At 35.0% G+C, this 21,138-nt stretch overlaps 3 protein-coding genes and 1 long non-coding RNA gene across 6 annotated transcripts; 3 read left to right on the top strand and 1 right to left on the bottom strand.

Annotated features, from left to right (window-relative positions):
* Positions 1-287: 287 nt before the first annotated feature.
* LOC124308701 (actin-related protein 2) lies at positions 288-6,232 on the top strand. 3 transcript variants are annotated; one of them, XM_046771666.1, is made up of 8 exons: positions 288-712; positions 1,288-1,398; positions 2,599-2,607; positions 3,096-3,175; positions 3,859-3,994; positions 4,085-4,444; positions 4,531-4,809; positions 5,012-6,232. In XM_046771666.1, the coding sequence occupies exons 1-8, from the start codon at positions 665-667 to the stop codon at positions 5,180-5,182; spliced, it is 1,194 nt and encodes a 397-aa protein (XP_046627622.1). In that variant the 5' UTR covers positions 288-664; the 3' UTR covers positions 5,183-6,232. The 3 variants fall into 3 exon arrangements, with proteins under 3 accessions (XP_046627622.1, XP_046627621.1, XP_046627623.1); XM_046771665.1 differs by lacking the exon at positions 2,599-2,607 and adding an exon at positions 1,575-1,592; XM_046771667.1 differs by lacking the exon at positions 2,599-2,607 and having other exon boundaries at positions 290-712.
* Positions 6,233-7,147: 915 nt separating this feature from the next.
* Positions 7,148-13,298, top strand: LOC124308696 (RNA polymerase-associated protein Rtf1). The gene is made up of 7 exons (XM_046771656.1): positions 7,148-7,800; positions 8,208-8,478; positions 8,961-9,365; positions 9,445-9,685; positions 10,214-10,940; positions 11,182-11,455; positions 11,547-13,298. The coding sequence occupies exons 1-7, from the start codon at positions 7,720-7,722 to the stop codon at positions 11,651-11,653; spliced, it is 2,106 nt and encodes a 701-aa protein (XP_046627612.1). The 5' UTR covers positions 7,148-7,719; the 3' UTR covers positions 11,654-13,298.
* On the bottom strand, positions 13,220-17,013 carry LOC124308714 (uncharacterized). Its single transcript, XR_006909065.1, has 2 exons — positions 16,863-17,013; positions 13,220-15,289 (listed from the first exon to the last, which is right to left on the bottom strand). It is a non-coding gene; the product is annotated as an uncharacterized LOC124308714 (long non-coding RNA).
* LOC124308709 (cofilin/actin-depolymerizing factor homolog) lies at positions 14,684-21,100 on the top strand. Its single transcript, XM_046771681.1, has 3 exons — positions 14,684-14,838; positions 19,470-19,712; positions 20,315-21,100. The coding sequence occupies exons 1-3, from the start codon at positions 14,836-14,838 to the stop codon at positions 20,513-20,515; spliced, it is 447 nt and encodes a 148-aa protein (XP_046627637.1). The 5' UTR covers positions 14,684-14,835; the 3' UTR covers positions 20,516-21,100.
* The last annotated feature ends 38 nt before the right edge of the window (positions 21,101-21,138 follow it).

Genomic DNA, 21,138 nt, shown 5'->3' with positions numbered 1-21,138 from the left:
GGAGGAAAAGCGCTGTACGAGCTTACACCGCAAGAGGCGCTTAAATCGCACCTTGCCAAATCCTCTCACGTTGCCCCAAAAACTGGGCCAACTTCTAAGCTGAGCTTTGCTTGAGTGTCGTCCATGTATGCAGGAAATATATCCCACCCTGAAATACATAAAATGTATAAACACATTTGCCTCATCGAACAATCCAATCTGTGATTTTCTAGTGGATTTACTCTGCCGAATGATGGCCGAGTGACCGGATCACGCAGCAATGTAGTTACCAATCTGCGTCACGAGTACTTTATGTTTGTGCAAAACTGAACCATCGACACTGAACCGTGTATTTCCCGATTGACAGATTGAATGGCTCCGCAGGAGGGCCATTATTTTCGAATAATATTATCTCTGATTAGTCGTTGATTAATTCGATCGAATTTTACTACACTCTACAAGCTTTGAAGTGGTAAAGAAATCTTCACACAGTATCACTTCTAACTAAATTTCAATGTATTAAAACGCTTTGGAAACATTTGTTTCCGTATACCGGTGACGCCCTTCTGGGTGTAGAAATTGTGGACTGATTAACTGATTAGTCATACTAATCAAGCATTAATTCAACGTTAGAACCCTAGCACAAACAGACAAGTGTCAAACGTTGAACCAAAAATTAATTAAAATGGATAGCCAAGGACGGAAAGTAATCGTGTGTGACAATGGAACTGGGGTAAGGTTATGCACATGTATATATTTATTTTATTGTACTAACGTACCTACTCTGCTTTCATTTATTGACCACATCATCAGTCAGTAAATTCGCTTCACCTGGCTTCACATAATCATTTTGTAATTGATTCACTTACAGATTTTTTCAGTTTCATAATCTTTATCATGTCATTTAAATATCGACAAACTCCGTAGCGAAAATATTTGAATTACTAGTAAACCCTTGTGGAATTCAGAAAAATCTGTGCTGTAACTAAAATTAAAAGTAGTTTGTGTACGAGAATAAAAATTTAAATTTCATATTATAAGTCCATTTTTTTTTTCTTGACTCGTGGTGATTCTTGCCAAATTTTCAAGGTTTAAGGGTAATATTGTTCATTCGCCTTAGATTACAATTCATGATCAGTTCCTAAGTATGGTTGTTTAATGAAATTGAGTTTTCAACAAATGCTGAATTTGTTTACATAACATTTCATTGATTGTAATCTCTACAGTTTTGCATACGTACAGTGAGATATTCAAAATAAAATTACAATTGTATTTGATTTCCCACAAATAAGATTTTTTCTATTTCAGTTCGTCAAGTGCGGATATGCAGGCTCAAATTTTCCAGCACATATATTTCCCTCGATGGTTGGACGGCCTATTATTAGAGCCGTTAACAAGATTGGAGACATCGAAGTTAAGGTATATTATCCAAGAAATTGTTTCTGTCCTACAGTTTCATATTGTTTAAAAACATTGAAAGTTGAAGAATAATTATGTTAATTACATATCTTTTATGCATCTAAAATTCAGTGTCTGTCTAAGAAATAAGAAATGAAACTTTTGAATAGTTTAATTAAAAAAACTGAAAATTTCAGGAGGAATTTTATGTCCGAGTAAGTTACTCCGCACAGTTACATGTGTCAGTGTGTCGTTCTTATCATTTTGTGTTCATTTGATGTTTATTAATGAATAATAATATCAGTAATAACAAATTTCAGTTGTATAACGTGATTTGAATGGTTACTCGTCACTTTGTTCTTTTACCTTACATTGCTTTTGGCCATGGAAAATAACCGGGATAAAACAATATACTTCAGACATAATGTATAAAGAGACGGATGCAAAATTTATTCAAATTCCTTCCTCCCACACAATGAAAACTCACACGATTCAACTTCGACAGTAAAAAAAGCATCATTAAAAATTCAAACTCAACACTTGAAACTACTTGAATTTTCTATTGAATTACTGAAAATTTCTGTCTTACCAAATCCTAAAAATATTTTAGAACCATTTCTCGTATCTCAAACATTTCGCAAATTTTCTTTTATATACATATTGTCAGTCGATCTTTTGCTTCCACCTTACACAATCAAAGCAAACAAATTAGAAACGAATTATGTTGGGTGTGCCTTTAACCAATCATAAATTGCTGCTATCTTTCTCAATTATGAACAGAACTAATTAAAAATGTTCTGTTAAAGAAAAAACCCTTAATTTAAAGGTGTCCTCAAACACCAGTCAAATTTAAAATGTACAGATTTTGACATTGTATCTATTGACGTTTTAAAATCGATATTCACCTATATGATAAATGATGTCACATTTGCTATAAAATTGCAGAAATTTACTTACGTTTTCTTAATTTACTAATTTCCATGATTGCTGTATGAGATTAAATATAAATGCAACAACAATAAATGCACAACATCTTTGCGGTATTTAATCACAATCCATTGTTGCTAATTTTTTCGACGAATGTCAAGTTGGGATGTACGTATACTTAAAAACGAAAATTAAAACAAAAAAAAAAATGTTCAAGTTAAATTTGTTTCAATATGTAAACGTATATTACATAATCAGTCTATACATGTTTGTGTGTTATTACCGCTCGCATAGGATATGCCAGTAAGTTTTAACGACATGTTATGGTTATTCAATATCCTGAAAAAATTCTATAGTTGTGTAATAACTTTTTTTTGGCACATAACGAATAAGTATAATTTCCATGGCGTTATTTTGTTCTATGCACTATTACGTAAAATGCTGTAAACTGTATAGAATGGAAGTGAATTCAATATACTTATGCAAATAAATATAATTGATGATAACTGCTAGTATGTATGTACATATGTGTATGTGTGTATAGGAATGATTGTTATTCAATCAACTAACAGCATGCACGTTTTTTTATCCAAAGCGCACAGACGTGAGTTCCTTTAAAATTGTCCTAAAACTTGCATACGATGTGTAGTATGAAAATAACTGAAGAATGTAACGTGTTTGGTAACGCAATTTTACTACGCAAAAGAAATTCCCTGCGCTATTCAGATGAATGAGAAATCGTTCAATTCGAAACAGTCGCAAGACCTACAGCCGAGATTGCTTTTTTGCAGGACTTGATGGTAGGCGACGAAGCGAGTAAACTTCGTTCAATGCTCGAAGTTAGTTACCCTATGGAAAATGGAATTGTCAGGTGAGCTTTATCAAACGGAACAGTTTTCTATCTGCACTTGAATTAACTCCTTCCCAAAAATGAACTTCAACCCTGACTGAATCTATTTCAAACGATACTGTCAGGTCAACCACAAGTCTATCTATTTGGGCATAAACATGATCTTTTCGTGAAATTATATTGTGAGTATTCTCATTTTGAAAGGCAAAATCGTTGATCGTCAAAAAAAAATAGCAACCTCTAATTTTCATTAAGTGCTGTAATTACCTACGATATTTAAATTGTTTATTCAAATTCCAATGAATGTTCTTCATTTTGTTTAAATATTTACTGGTATATTCAAAATACTTTGTAATTAACTAGCCGCTGTTGTTCCGTAAATCCAAAGTCAGTATAAACAACGATCCTTATGTTAATTGTAAACAGTTTTACAATTCTGTAGTGGATTTCAAATGGAAATCAAAAATTAAGAGAATTATAAAATAAAAAGCGAACTTGTCTTTACACATTTTATGATTTTCTATTATCAGCATCCCTTATACTCATAACTAGAGTACTGATAACTTTGTAAAAAAAATATATTTGTCATGTATATATTATATACATATATAGAAAGAGAGAGATTGATGCTATGACTTGTATTTGATCTGCCTATGTGATTGCAAAAGCGATAAGTTCAAAATTCAACGTACTCAAATTAACAGGAATTGGGAAGACATGTGCCACGTATGGGATTACACGTTTGGCAAAGAAAAAATGAATATAAATCCAAAAGAGTGCAAAATATTACTGACAGAACCGCCAATGAATCCAACAAAAAATCGTGCGAAGATGATAGAGGTGAGGGAGTTTTCCTTAAATTGACAATCATGGTAGTGAAACCAGTAATCATGAACGTTGATAATTGATAAATTCATTTTATTTATGCAGGTAATGTTTGAAAAGTATGGATTTGATGGCACATATATCGCCATTCAGGCTGTTCTCACGCTCTACGCACAAGGTTTGCTCAGCGGAGTAGTTGTGGACTCTGGAGACGGTGTGACTCACATTTGCCCGGTTTATGAAGAATTCGCCCTGCCGCATCTGACGCGAAGATTGGATATAGCTGGGCGTGATATTACTAGATATTTAATAAAACTGTTACTGTTGCGAGGCTACGCATTCAATCACTCGGCAGATTTTGAGACTGTTAGAATGATGAAAGAGAAGCTGTGTTATATTGGATACAATATTGAAACAGAGCAAAGATTAGCCCTTGAGACGACGGTCCTTGTGGAACCTTACACAGTGAGAAATATTTCTTGATCTTTATTTCTACATGCTTCGGAATTTTAATAATAGAAACGGAAAAAATTAAGTGAGAAAAATTCCAGCTTCCAGATGGCCGAGTTATCAAAGTTGGCGGAGAACGGTTCGAAGCACCCGAAGCTCTTTTTCAACCGCATCTAATCAATGTCGAAGGCCAAGGAATAGCGGAACTTGTTTTCAACACTATCCAAGCTGCGGACATTGATATTCGAAGTGAACTTTACAAGCATATTGTTCTCAGCGGGGGTAGCACTATGTATCCTGGACTTCCATCCAGGCTGGAACGTGAACTGAAGCAACTCTACCTTGAACGAGTTCTCAAAAACGATATTGACAAATTATCGGTTGGTTTCAAGCTATTTGAAATTCATTGACAGTACCTTTCAATATCACGTGTTCAATTTTCTTTTACATATGTTATTTTTTTATTATTTTTTTTTTTCCTCATGTTGAATTGAATCAAATACGCTTGGGTCAATGCCTCCAATCAATTGCACGGTTTTTTATGGAAATTTTGTCGATTCATTGGTTGAACTTTTATTTCAGAAATTTAAAATCAGGATCGAAGATCCTCCAAGGCGCAAGGACATGGTGTTTATTGGTGGTGCAGTGTTGGCAGAAGTCATGAAAGACCGTGACTCGTTCTGGATAACGAGGGAAGAATATGAAGAAAAGGGTCTTGGCGTACTAAACAAATTGACTGCCCGTTCTAGTTAAAGAAATATTCATTTAGAATAAAAAACGAAACGAAACCCAAATCGTATGAGATGATCATACAATAAAAATTTTCATAAGTGACACAAAGTGAAGGATTTTTGTAACTGGAACTGGTTACAAAGTATCCAATTCCATTTTGGAAATGTGCTTGGATATTATTACACACCGTTTAAAATTACTTATTAATACTAACTGTGTATTTCGACAATGAAAAGTTGACTAACGTTTAAACATTCAAAATTTCTGTTAAAAAATCAAACACTTTATTTTTTTTTTCGTCATTATTAAATATGATAGATAGCGATAAGATAAGACTCTACAGAGTGAACCAAGTTCGAGGGTACGACGTGTTACAAATGAAAGATTATCATTCATATTATTGCAATTAGATATTGGTTCTATGGTATCAACGGTCAATTTGATAAGCAGTATAATTTCATCGCCTAGATTTAGAAATGATGCAATGCCTAAACAGGGCTTTTCGCGTCAACTAAGCCACTTTTGTTCGTAAAATAAAAATTAACTGTCAAAAACTCAGTCTTCCTCTGGCACCTCAATGCTGTAGGTCACGGCAATAGAGACATACGTTAATTTTTTTTTACTAGAAAATCATTGGAACGATTTTATATAGAGTGTGAAAAATTCTCTACTGAATGCAAAGAAGGTGTCTCAGTTGTCGAGTTAAACAACTCACTGACAAGAAGTAGCAAATTGTGTAATAAATATTGATTATGTATGAATTATTCTAGCACTATGAACCGTACTTTCTACATCTACTTAAAAATATTTCTAACCAGGTGCATTTATAAAATTCATTAAGTCAAGAAGGATTTAAACGAAACAGATACATAGATATATCTATATGTAGGATCGTTTGGAATGCTTTCATTTTATTGTATATTTTAGATAATATTATTCTTATTATTATTATTACCATTATTATCCAGATATCACTTCATTGTTGTACATACATAGCCTGGGCTAAACGAGACAGTTTTGTATTTTGGATCAGAACTTCAGCAAAAATAAATTTACCTATTATAAAAGTTACTACCTCTGTATGTATATATATGTAGTGGAAAACTGTACATAATGTACGCATAAAAATTGTAAATGTGTTTGCTATTCGAAATAGGCAATTGAAAATCATTAAGGACGTTGCCTCAAACCCATTGAATGAGATTTCTAGCAGTCATGATTTATCGCTTGATGTTGACATTTTGCAACAATAGAATTTGAAACTCCATTCCATTCTATTCTCCTTGCCAAGCGTATCAAATTTTTGGTTTTAACAAACAGCGTTAAATAATTATAAACTAGTTATATTACATTAAATTTATATTATTTTTATTATGCAAAATTTTAAACCTTTCATAATAAAGAAAAAAAATACGCATGGACACTTACACTTTGGCCACATGTTGATTCAAGATATATTGAACCATTCTACAAGTGTTTAAAATCTTTGTAATCATGTGAAATCAATGAATTTGCAACAGTTTTGCAACACTTTTTAGTATTCTGTGGACTTTTTCGAAATCCTGAAGACCTTCGGAAATATCTGAAATATTTGGATTTGTCATTCTAACTATCACTGTTCAAACTGACAATGAGCAGAATTACGTCTTGCACAGCTGATTTTAAGTTCGAATCTCATTTTTTGAAAAGTAAACCAAGCGTTAACAATCTGTATTCAGTAATCACAAAGCGAAAAGTTTTCCAATATATTTAAAATAAAAATAATACAATTAGAACATTTTTAATTTTGAATTTTATATGTGTTGGCACCATCGAACATGCGGCCATTCATCGCTTTGGCGGTAACGTTACCAGCTTTGCCGTTGGGCACTTTCCTTTTACATCATTGTTTGACACATTACGACACCGAGTAATTTCATTGGCCTATTCCGTTAGATCCAACCAATAAAATCACTTGGTGTCGATTTGTGTCAGAAAATTGATGGAAAAGGGAAGCGCCCGTTATATCCCGCGAATTCCGTACAAAGTGGAGATAATGAGACATTAGCACAAGAAATGTACGCTCTCGTTTGTTTGGCATATTATACTTATTGCTAGTTTTCGACAACTCAGTACTCATTGCCACACAGCGTTCCATGCGTAGTTCGATATACGTATACCTATACATACATGGATGCACACACTGTCACAATTTTATATTCCGTGATTAGTAGTGCATAAATTTCTTCGCCGCAGTAAACATTAGCTTAATCATGGTATATTTAGATGATTCGACGTACGTTACAAAAATTTAATTCCCTATGTTCTTGTCTTTTATAACTTAGTAAGGGTAGGTTTCATAGTAATTTACTTTTGTGAGAAGTCCGCGGAACTGTTCTCTCGGGCGCGCTAGGCCTGCTAGGCATTCTGCACTCCTGTTCATTGTTCGTATTAGTCGGGTTCCGTTTGTGTTCCTCGCTCATCGCCGTGACGTGCGGGTATTTTCATCTTTCTACGCTGAAAACAAAGCAATACCGAACTTCATTGTCGTTTTGATATTTAAGTTAAGAACCTCCGGTATGCCGAAACGAAAAAATCATGCCCTTATCGACTCCGACAGCAGTGGAAGCGCGTCGGAAAGCGGATCTGACCTGGATAACGTAAGAATATAACCTTTACAAGATATGCCTGGTTCGTTTTACCGCCTTTAAAAATCGCCCGTGACCGAATTACGAAAAAAATAAACACACACGTGTACGAAATGAGCTATTGTAAGAAAGCATCTCTTCATGAAAAACGCATCTGTCCTGCTGCAGTATCGTATATTTAAAGAATACAAATGCTCGATTGATGCAGTATTTTGTGTTTTACCATCTAACCTCAAAGCTTCAATCTTATACGATGATGCATTCGCTGTCGGGCGTTTTTTTTCTGTATGATAATACATTAGTTTTTATTCCAATTTGATTATTAAGGTCAAGATATTTTTCTTTTCGGTTTTGCTCATCGATTTTCATTACTTCTCTCAGATTTTATCAATCTTTGTTTCACTTATTACTGCAAACAGGATTTACTCTCTCTGGCTAAGAAGAAAAAAGGCAAATCACAGGAAGACTCCCAATCGAACAACGAAGATGCTACTCACAGTGATGTTAAACAAGCCAAGCAAGCAGACAGCGATACTTCCGACTCTGATGATGATTGGGGTGCGAAGGGCGGTTCAAAAACCAAGAAGAAAAAGCAACCTGCCAAACGTAGTAAGAGGAAAGTTACCAAGTCGAGCAGCGATGATAGCACGAGTGAAAAAGATGACGCTAAAGTATCGGAGCCCGAAGAAGGTTGGCATTCGTTTATATATCATAAAATTTTGTTCATTACCAAGCAAACGAAATTGAGGATATTTCACTCATATTCATTCGTTGTTGTGAATTTGTTGTGAATTGTGTAAATGATTGAAAAGATTCCTTGAAGAAAATCAGGACAACTGCATTTAAAAAATAAATACTGTATTAGAACAATATGATGCATGTTAAAGTCTGTAATGAGCTGTACAAAAAATTAATAATCCACTGCAGCGAATTTACTCTAGATAAGAGCAAAAAGTTGTAAAAACAACAATGTCTAAGCACATCTATTGCGAAAATAAGAGATTCTTTATTCGGCCTACACTAGCACAAATTTTTTGGATTTAATCAAGACTAGTTCGAAAACTAAAATTTTTACTACATTTTGGTCAAAATATAAGAATTATCATAACTTACCGGTATCAAATGTTAGTTTGCCTTCCAGATTATTTGACATAAAAATTTATAACTCTTAGGAGAAGTCTCTGATTCCGATGGAAGTGATTCGGAATCAAGTCAGGAAGAATTCAACGATGGTTATGATGATAAATTGATGGGAGATGCGGAGGATCAGGCCCGTCTTGCACAGATGACTGAAAAAGAACGGGAGCAGGAAATTTTCAAGCGCATAGAACAGCGAGAAATTATGAAGACCAGGTTTGAGATAGAGAAAAAGTTGCGCCTAGCCAAGAAACAGGAGCTGAAAAAGCAGAAAGAGTCTAAAAAGAAGGATAAAAGTACAGATGAAAAGAAGTTCGATCGAGCTCCTGATCCCAAAGAGAGAAGCAAAGATCGTAAGAAGACGATCGAAGAAAAGCAAGACAAGAAATTCCATGCTATGTCACTGCTCAAGGCTAGACGTGAAGAGAAAAAAGAAAGAGGTAAACCATTCCCACAATTCATTCACACTGACAATAATTTCAATGTTTATTGAAATTAATCCATGTACTTTATCTGTAGAAGAGAAAGAGAAGCAGAGGATAGAGTTGCAGCAGCAGCAATCCAAAGATGCTGAGGAAGAGGAACTAGAAGATGATCACAAAGGCGGTTCTAACAAGACTAAGCTCAAAGCTTCAGATATTTATTCAGATGATAGTGGATCATCAGACAGCCAAGAAGAAGATGAACCTGCAAGAACCACATCACAACGTAGATCCTCGTCTAGTGACAGCAGAGATTCAGACTCAGAGACGGACAAAAAGTAAGTATTCCACCTTTCTTAAACGTATAACTGAGCAATTAAGTTTCTAAAAAATTAACCATTTCTCAAATTTCTTAGACTTTCAAAATTTGGTACCTTTACAACTGAACTTGAAATAATAAAACAATTAAATGTGTTATTTTAAAACAGTCAGTGATTTTTAAATTTATTAATTTTAGCCTGTTTTTTACTGTCTATAGTTTTGTCAAAATATTATACACTACTTTTTTATTTTTCAATCTAAAGCAATATGGAATTATCGGCAAATTGTTCACATATATGAAGTATACGAATTTTCCTATTCTTCAATTCTCAAAATAACGAAGATGTTGAAAGATACCATAAATAAAAGATTAAGCACTTCTCTTTGAATTTCAAAAATGAATATCTTCGTGAGTAACTTTTTTTATCAGTTCGAATCACCTATTTATTATTTTTCTGATTTTTTACATAGCAATAAAATTTGTCAAGAATGGAAAGCTAAAAAATTATTCTGACTAAACGTAAATTAATCAATTTCAAATACAGATCTGTAACTAGCACCAAGACCAGACCAAAGAAGCCAATTTATGTGAACACTAAGGAGGATCTGAACAAAGTTAGATTATCACGTCACAAAATGGAAAGATTCGTGCACCTTCCGTTCTTCGATCGAGTCGTACAAGGCTGTTTTGTCCGTATTGGGATTGGTAATAACAATGGTAAACCCGTATACCGTGTAGCTGAAATCAGTGGGGTTTGCGAAACGGGTAAAATATACCAATTGGGAGGTACAAGAACCAATAAGGGATTAAAGTTGAGACACGGAGCACAGGAGCGAGTTTTTCGATTAGAATTCGTCTCTAATCAAGAATTCACAGAGACTGAATTCTTCAAATGGAAAGAGACATGTGCACTGCAAGGAATTTCATTGCCAACGTTTGACGAAATTGAACACAAACTGAAGGATATAAAGGAAGCGCTTGTTTATGAATTTAAAGAAGAAGATATAGAGAAAATAGTCAGAGAGAAAGAAAGATTCAAGCAAAACCCGTCCAATTATGCTATGAAGAAGGCTCAATTGATGAGAGAAAGAGACGCAGCAAATTGCAGAGGTGATGATGAAACGGCGAGTCGACTTAATCTGCAGCTTGGAGAACTGGAAGAACGGGCTTCGGAACTAGACAAAATGCGAACTGCCACTATTTCCAGTATTTCGTACATCAATGATCGCAATAGAAAGCGAAACGTTGAAGAAGCTGAGAAAGCAATCATGGTAAGCTAATTTTCACTAAGTAACTTTCTCATTCATTTACATACCTTGAATATATTCAGATTTTTCGGAAATTTTTTTTACAATTTCCATAACGTAAAGAATATTCAATGAATGCCATTGTGGTTCACATGATGAAACAAGATCTCCGTTTAAAAAATAAATTTCTTTCTCAATATCCCACTGCATGGAATTATTCGTTTCTCTTGATTTTGCATTGACTCAAAATTCCTCATTTCAACAGGAAGAAATTAAGGCTAACAAAGGTAAAAAAATTGACGATCCATTTACCAGACGGAGTACAAAGCCAAGAATGGTATTCAAACCAGATGAAGAGGAGGTAGCCACAGTACCTAGTAATAACTCTGGGAATAAGGGAAGCCCTCAGCAAACGGATGATGCGCCGACAACAAATAACGATAAGGAAAATGCTGAGGCAAAAAAGAAATCTGGAAGCGAGGATTTGTTCAATGCTCACGATTTTGACATTACGATAGATCTAGAAGTACCTTTACCTAGTAAGTAATGTGTCCCTATCAAATATTCGTATGAGGAAATGCGAGATATTTTTATAGGCAACTATATACTTTTCGAAAAAAAATTTTCTAGGCAATCCAGTCAGTGTTCTACCGAAACCAGTAAGCAACGTTAAAGATACGGGACCCCGGCGATCTTTGAACTTGGAGGATTATAAGAAGAAACGTGGTCTAATCTAACATTCTATACGCCTAGTAAAAATATTGGAAAAATATTTAACCAATAAATTAACGTTGTGAACTTGTAATTGTAAAATCATCCATGGCGATTGTAGACGTTGGGATCGTACGTGTTTGAGATGAAAAAAATTTGAGTTATCAAGGTTGCTGTTCAAATTGATGATACTTGCCTGTATCGTTCTTTTTTGTTTTCTTTATTAACGAAGAATCTTGTTCTTCACTGCTTCGTAGCAGACAAAGTTCTAGGTGGAGATTTAAAAAGTCGACTAGGTAACTGTGAAACTATACTGTAATTGACATACGTTACGGTTTCATAAATGTGTAGTGTAAAATAAAAAGTATGCATCACATCTCTATTACGATAGTGATGAATCAAAGAAGACAAAACAAAGAATAGTAACAACGATAATAACATGAAAATTTAACACCACTACATCAGATATACCGTAATTGAGATTTTCCGTGTAAATCGAAGTTAAACATATTTAAATTAAGAAATTTGGTAAAATACAAAAACTACTAGATAGACGAGGAAATAGTTGGACATACTGAGTAATGAATATTTAGACAATTGTTTTATCTTTAATAACGTAAATTATACTTACAATATTATTCTAAAAATATTTGAAATCAAAGAAACGAAAACAAAAAATATTTCTATGCAAAAACTTCTATGTGTGCATGTGTTGATTGGGTTGTGCAAATGATGATATTAGTATTATTAAAGAGTATGATGATAGAATTAAATTTAAAGTACACAAAACAGGATCTTTTGATATACATAGTTTATTTTTATTATTACTATTATTTCCTTTTGATTCTTCGCGTCGTCACAGTACAACAAATTATAATCCGTATTCTTAATTAGATGGTTTCAAAGGACTCAGTCATTTTAATGATTCTTGAGCGTGGATCCTTGAAGCTGTTCTGTGGTTTCTTAGTTTAGGCTTGTTGCATTAGTTAACAAAGTACGAGCAACTTGAAACATTTTCCAATTATTATTACTATTGTCCTTTAATAATCAGAAAGAAACGTTTTATATTAATAATATTATCTAACTAAATTTTCACAGCAAAAATTTGTATTACATTGTAAACTGTGGCTTTCCCCTGATAATGAGATTATAATAGTGAAACTATTGGTTACTTGACTGACTGCGTAGTCTGCTAATAGTACAATAGGAGACTGTTACTGTATGTAATTTAATTCCACGTATGGATCTATGCATATGTAAGTGTTAGCCTGTAATAATATGTAAGTATGATATTTCATTGGCGAATAAGTGCTACGCTAAATTTAAGTTCGTGAAAAAACGACATCTTAGGTGGTTGTGGAATATGATTAAACAATTACCTTGGTTAATGCGACATAAAAATTATATAGTACACATACCTAATTGTTGGCAGATATTATATTTTGGTGATTGACGTGTGTATGACACATATTCATAACACATTACCAAGTACCCAAGTAACCACATAGTACCAAGAGCGCATTATTGCACTTATCGTCTTCAAGGCGACAGGGGCACATCGTCTGCTACAAATAGTTATGTGACATTTTTTCGGGATGATTTGAAGACCACAGCAGATGAACAATGTGTACCGCCATTGTTTTTTAAATAAAGTGCTATTTCCAAAAGCAACCTCCAAGAAGTTTGTTGATTGTTTTAAGTTTAATCAATTTGAGTTTCGTTTCTTATGTGTCATACGTCTCCCATAGCCATTTAAAATGAAAAAAGTAAATTCGCACATTATGATCAAATTATTCTGCAATTTGGAATTGCAAACACACATTTAATAATCAAACATTTCTTAGAAATAAATTATGTAGCACGAAAGAAAATCAATTACAAAATTCTTATCTCATTCGGCAATCAGTGTATGTGAAGAAAAAAAAAATACTATCATTAAAAATTGTTATTCTCAATCTCAATAACACTCTTTCAATACAAATTTGTAACACCCACGATGACCAAGCTACAGGCGAGCTGCGAATATAATTGTTTTAAATAGTATTCTAACATTCAATACAAATGTAAAATTTTTTGCAAGCCTTAATAGCTACAATATAATTCATTTATTTACACGACAAATTTAAGGAAAGGTTGCTTGATAAAAAGGTTTTTAGATCAGCTGCCAAACATCATTCTTAATTCCAATACTTACAATTAGATGTAGAGATCAAACGCAAACGCATTGATATTTGAAAGTTTGTAAAATCAAGATTTCAATCGTGCCAAAAAGTAACTTTCAAATAGTGAAAAGTAGCCGAAATTAGTTTATAGCAAGTATCGTTTGCATCATCGCATCTTGTCTGGGCAATTGCACTTTTTTTTTCTATGAATGTTCGTTAATGAAATTCTGGCGTAAGTAAATCAGAGAATTGAATCAAATACAATTTTCAATGAATCAATTATAATTCTTGACTAATCGAATAGAGCTGACAGTGAACTAGTGATTTTTGAAACAAACAAAGCTTTGAAAATTGACAGTTCGATGAGAAGGGTCGTGCGCACGCGGCACGAGGGTCAGCTGCACACCGCTGCCCATATAAGGTAATTTCCCCATTTCGATGGCTCTGATTGGCCAAACAAAATGACACATCATATCGATGACTATTTAACAACTATTGGCAAAAATTTATTCCACCTGGTTTCAGGGCCGCTTTTGGCGACCAAGATACAGCGGCATCATCCCTAAGTTAAAGTTTGATCGTAATCAAAACACGAGTGAGTTCGCGGATGGATACTGCGACTAAAAAATAGTGATTCTATAAACTACTGACGTAACCGTGCTACGCCACTGCGCGGCGAAAAGTAGTCCTACCGGCGTGTACATGAGGCACAATATACGTAAATAATTTCAACCGTTCCGCCAAATGAGACACGAAAATAACGCGTTATCGATGTAATCCGCAAGCATAAATCCCCTGGACGTAAATCATTCGACCGGTTGAAAATGAGCGAAAAAAATAACGACAGCTATCAGCCGAATTGGAATCGTCTCAACAGCCAATCAGGAGTCGTTACGCGCATTGATACACAAGGAAAGGAAACTCCCTTCCCGTTTGAGCGCGACCCCCAACCGGACAGAGCTATCCAGTTCCACTCAATCGAGAACCCGTGAAAGTGGTGAAAAGTGCTTATTTATTTGGCTTCTTGGATTCCGTGAGATTTCAAAATGGTAAATACTAATCTATGCATAAATTTATTCCACGTAGATGCGGTTCGTTAACCCGGCAATTGCGTACTTGGATCGTTAATTTTCTCACGTTTACCCGAAGGAATCACGCCGGTCGCCATTTATACCGTTGCCTTTAACACCGGAGCCGCAATTCTCGTTGCGTGCATTCCGGGTAACGGATATCGAACGTGAATCCTGGGCTAAACGCTTGTTCCCCGCATTCCCAATTTATCGCACCTGAAATATGTTATTAATCGCGATGAACATTTCGGTAAAAAATTGTCGCAGGTCCTCGTGAGATGAATTCTCACTTCTCGCAGTGTCGAGGTTGGGATTTTTCTTCTCTATCCTTGTCTCTCCTTCCTCCTCTTCCAGGATACGCTGATATGATGAATCACTTCACTTTTGTATGTACGAGAACATGTCATTTGGCAGCCCGCTCGCTCACTCACTGTAACATGATCAGACTTTCCAGGAAAATTCGTCACGCTAGAGTTAGGATATGAATCAACTCTCATCCGTTCCTCAACTCGGGGCGACGACCAAATTGCTGATTAAAAAATATCGTAACATTTTCTTGTTTCCTATTTCGTATCTTTAAAATTTCCTGTGCACGTTATCATACGGGGGTAGTACGAAATCAATAGGTAATCTCAACATACCACCCTGTTAATTCAAATTGAAAACTCTCCATCCGCACGTTCGCAAGATTATCGAGTGGTTATTTCCACGTCGGATGATTAATCAGAGCGTAATATAATATGTATGCGAGCTTACTTAACGGCATTTATTTAGCACTCCGTTTATTTGACACATCATTCCAGCAATTTAATTTGTGTACTCCTAGTAATCAGAATATGGACAATAAACAAACGGAACAACGAAATATCCAAATATGTAGTCATACAAAAACGCACATACTTATTTGACAGATGCGGGAATACTTTGATAATTACGCGTATATGTAATTATTTTTACTGATAAGAACGAGACGCCCATACCAAAGCCGGCATACTATTCGACGACTATTATCAGAATAAAAAAAATATTTCGTTTCCGCTTCCCTGTAACGCTGCGATCGATCGTATCGGAAGTCGTAGTGTTTTTAAATTGAAATAAGCATCAAGTTAGCCGGTTGCGATAGTCGGGTGATAATTATTTTGCGCCTTAAGGTCTCTGTGTAAGTGGTCAGTAGAGACGAATGAAAAGTTCAATGACATTTTGCAACGTGGCTTTTTCACGTTTCAACTTAACGCAACCCAACGGCCCCGCGGCGGCTAGTATGAATCACCTTTCGTCTGACCTTGCAGAAGCTTTTAATGCCCTAAGGGTGCCGCCGCCCCTCCTACGCCTCTCGCCCTTACTTTTCACCCTCCCCTTTTACCCTACCGGACTGAAATATCGATCGCATCTAGCTGCATTCTACGTTACGTACAGACATACAAACATAAGTCGTGAGCCACGAAAATTGAGAAGAACCCTCCGGCAAACCAACGCTGAAAAATCACGTGCATGCGTAATTTATGCTGCTTCTTATATCCACTTTCGAGTACAAGCAAGAATTGATCATGTTGAAGTTAGTAACAACGTTATCGTATCGATTCATGCTGGAGAAAAACCGTTATTTTGTTTTGAAACTGTTTGAAATTCAGTAAACCGTAATAAAACAGAATATACTCAAACTTTGCAATCTTAGTTCCTTGAAAATAATTTTTAAAATAAGAAGATAGTTTTTTAAAATATTTTTTCCCAATGTTTCATCACGACAACGATAACATTACTAACTTCAACCTCGTAAGAATTAAATAGTCACTCGGAACAATGGGAGTGTTTTGCGGTTGTCTGTTTGCAGCGCGATAGTCACTTAATCGTAAGATATTTGTTGCCTTTTCAAAATCCACCGTGGTGATCATATCTTCGAATATATAATTAATCGATCATTGCAATTTTTTATTCTCTGTTATCAGCTATCTTTGCTGATACCTTATAAGCAGCATAGTATTATCTACGTTGTTTACACTCACCCACGCCTACGCTTACACCGAAATTCTTATTTGCGATTTGCGATTAATGATGATGAAAAGAACAATGGAAAATAACATAAACTTTTCTTGTACATAATTACTGGAGAACAAATATGGGAAATGTTTATATTTTAATCTATGACTGAATAAGTTCGTCGCAATCATTTTGCTGCCGCTACTAGTATAACGTATATGCAGCAACGCAAACTATTCGTACGATGTTACTCAATTACCGCGATCTCAAAATTTATAAATATTTCTAGAGAGCAGTGGGCGCTTTTCCACTTGGCTCGCTTAAAACCGAATATTATTTATAATGCCGGTCGAGTTGGCGTCTCTGGACCAACTGTCGATTTACTATGTCTCGAATATGCGGTAACCGTTGAATTTGTTCTCGCCTCAGAAACCAACAAATTTCCCCGAATAATACGACGTAATTTTAATAAACTGACCATCTCTGTGTGGTTAATAAAAACAACAAATGACAATAGTTCGTTTTATATGCAAACCAGATATTTCTAATACGTCGTAACATATATGTAACAAAAAGGATAAATATACCAAAGCTTCGAAAAACGATAGCGCAAATCCTTTGATTTAAGCTTGTAGTTTTGGATGAAGATTTAATTTTATCTCAGTGGAACGTGCGAGAGACGACGGACGAAAGACGTCTGATCGTACGGCTGGACTAGAAGTAGGTAGACAAACAAAAATAAAACCTTCCCACGCGCGAATTTGACGCTAAAAGAGAAACGGACGATCTATTTCCAAAGTTATTTTCTTAACCCTCTCGAGAAACAGCAGAAGCAGGCGGTAACCACAGTGACTCGATCACTCGCTGTACGAAAAATAACCATACGTATATAAACTCTGCAATTTCCATTCCTGGACCTGTTTTGTTTTTACGATTTTACGAACATTCCGCGTAATTACAAATTGCAGTGTTACATTTTTTGCCAATCTACCTGTGGCTATAAACTTTGATCATTTGTGTTAGCCGTATATGTAGACCGCAGTATTTAGGCTAAGGGTGCGTGCCGATATTAGCTCCAAGTACTAGCTCTGTTTTAGTTACACTTTTCCTGAATCTAGCCAATGGAAGGTACCCTTTAGGATGCCCTTTCCTAGGGAAAGTGTAAAAAGTGTAGAAAGTGTAACTAAAACGAACAGAGCTACTGTCAACAGTTTTTTTCTTTTTTTCTTATCTATTTTACCCTACCGAGTTTGTGACTAGCTCCGTTTCAGTCCTAGGGAGTTTCGGAACGCACTCTAAGGGCGTGTTCGAAAATTGACTGAAAGTACTGTCAGTCAATTTCCGAACACGCCCTAAGTACGCGGCATAAACTAGACGACGAACCTGATTGTAAAATTTTATTCGCGTGCGCGTGTGTCGATGACCTTCGAAACTTGACCGTATTTGGTATCCCCTTAATAAAGATCGCTGATCCTTTAACGGCGGCTTTGTATCCATGTATACATCTGCTCGTGTGTACATTGTACGTAGGCCGTGTTCGAAAATTGACTGACAGTACTGTCAGCAATCTTTTATCTCTTTTGCGCTTCCAAGTTCGTGAATAGCTCTGACTCTGTCCTAGCGAATTTTCAGTACTGTCAGGCAATTTACGAACACGGTCGTAGATTCTAGCTCAGGGCCTGACAGTAATTGAACAGGAATTGTCACAACGCGCGATGCTTGGCGCTGCGTCATTCGGCGTTCGGAAACGTGTTACATTGCTGAAAATTGTCAAATTTCGCTCTATACCGATTACTGATGCGCGATTTATTCTTTTCTTTTTTATTGTTATTTTCACAACACAAATAAATACGGCAATGTGCGAAAGAATCTGGAGATTCTTTCTTAATCAAATGAATGCTTGATTACCGAAATTCAAGAATAACGTATTTCAGTATTTTCTCTGTTTGGGTGTGGTTGATGATCGTCGGTATAAGCATAGGTATAATCGGTTAAAAAAAGCGGAAATTGAACTTGGAATTCAGGAAAGCGTTTATCCTATATGTCAATGTTATATTACGTAAATATGCGATAGAAATCACGATAAAAACGAAGATGAAGTTAGCATTGTTAAATGTTGCATGACAAATTGAAACAGAAGTCCGTATTTTAAAGCTTTCAAATGACTGATAGAGCTGATGAGTTTGCAAAGTATGAATATGTTTCGCTATTTCCAACAATCTTAATATTGAGAATTGAAGTTTTTTTTTCTTAAAAAAAATTTAATTACATTAAATAATTATATTAACATTGTGAAGTTTAACATCATCAGTAATGACATAAATCAATTAGATGACAGTAATGGTTTTTTTTCAGTGAACTAAAACTCTAAAAAACGAACTGAAGTAATTACAAAAAAAAAAAAATCACCAAAGATTCGAAAGGTTGTTCTTCGAAAAGTTTACATCTATTTTTCCCGGAATAACCGCAAAAATCTAATCATTAACCAAGAACTTACCACTACTTTACTTCTTTTTTTGTGGGGAATATAGAAAATGATGTTTCACTGTGCTACAGGGAATATTTTATCTCATGCATTTAATCAAAAACGAATCGATGAATGAATAATAAAATAATGTTAATGATGATTGCAGGCATCTGGTGTGACTGTAGCAGACGCTTGCAAGACGACATACGAGGAAATAAAGAAGGACAAAAAACATCGGTATGTGATCTTCCATATCAAAGATGAGAAGCAGATCGACGTAGAAGTGATTGCACCCCGAGAAGCAACCTACGATGCTTTCCTTGAAGACCTGCAAAAGGGCGGTCCTGAAGAATGCCGCTATGGTCTATTTGATTTTGAATATACCCATCAATGTCAGGGAACCTCAGAGGTAAAGCCTCTTTCAACGTTGAGTCAAAAATGACTATTGAACATAATTTGTCTAAGATATTGTTGTAATAATAATTTTTCTTTGTGGTATTTGTTATTTGCTTTGCTATGATCGTTGAGTCAATAAAATAAGTGCAGCCAATACTAGCATATTTGAACTCTTAGCTTTATATTCTCAGTGAAACTTTTTAATCTCGGCATATCTGGGATTGAAAAATTTATCGTCCACTTTTTTCTAAGTTTTTTTTTCAGAATTCTTGATTAATATATTGCCATAAGAACCAAAGCCAAAACCCGATGATTATAAGCAATTGCAAATGGTTTATATTTTGCTGATTGAGACATCATTTCACGGGGTTGCATATGGTGCGCACAATTTGCTTAACGTACCAATTATACAGTACGTGCATCTAACAATATTACGAGTAGAATCTGAGTCAAAACTAAAATTATCAGCGCATTGTGGTAATATTAGCTGCACAGTTACATTATTGATATTTATACTCTGTCCTGAAATGACAAATATCAGCATTAGATATATTTATTTTAAATCGAAAATACAGTTTGATCACTGAATACATTTGATTTCTTTCTCTTCACTAGGCTTCCAAGAAACAAAAACTTTTCCTGATGTCGTGGTGCCCTGATACTGCTAGAGTTAAGAAGAAGATGTTGTACTCTAGCTCATTTGATGCCCTGAAAAAATCTTTGGTCGGTGTGCACAAGTCTGTTCAAGCAACGGACCTAGCAGAAGCATCCGAGGAGGCTGTCGAAGAGAAACTTCGAGCCAATGACCGGAATTAAAAAGACTAATTCCAATAACCCAAAAAATAATAATTATTATTAAATAAAGAAGAAACAAAAAAAATCCCTTACCCCATATATCGCTCTGTACTCTACCATCAAACGTTTCAGGGGTTCACTTTTTACATATTTTTCACTCTTCAGCCAATTATTATTGGATATCATGCTACATACATTTATTATTCAGCAAATGAGGGGAGGGGAGGGGGGAGTGAAGGATTGATTGATGGGTACAGGCTTTGATTGATTACAAAGAAGGGCGTAGCAAACGAGGGGAAACATTTTTGTTTTCATATTGTGAACGTTGTGTGAATCTGTCTGATATACATAATAATAATAATAATATTAATATTAATTAATATTCTGCTATTACAATTAAAGATAATGTAATAATTATTATTATTGAGTTATGAAAAGCAGTCAAAGAAAAAATAAAAGAAGAGGGGAAGAAAATGTATGCGTCGGTTGAGAAGGAAAAAAAATCGGAACAACAAATCAATTGAACTGCAGTAATCATAATTGACAAGAATATTTCGTTTTTGTCACAGGCTGTATAATGTTTAAATTAAACTCATTTCATAATGATTCATTGTGTTATACTTTAATCACGCCTACACATACAA

This window comes from Neodiprion virginianus, chromosome 7, assembly GCF_021901495.1.
Source record: "Neodiprion virginianus isolate iyNeoVirg1 chromosome 7, iyNeoVirg1.1, whole genome shotgun sequence".
Lineage (NCBI taxonomy): Eukaryota > Metazoa > Arthropoda > Insecta > Hymenoptera > Diprionidae > Neodiprion > Neodiprion virginianus.
Note: the sequence above shows the minus strand (reverse complement) of the source record. Positions and strands in the feature narration are given on the sequence as shown.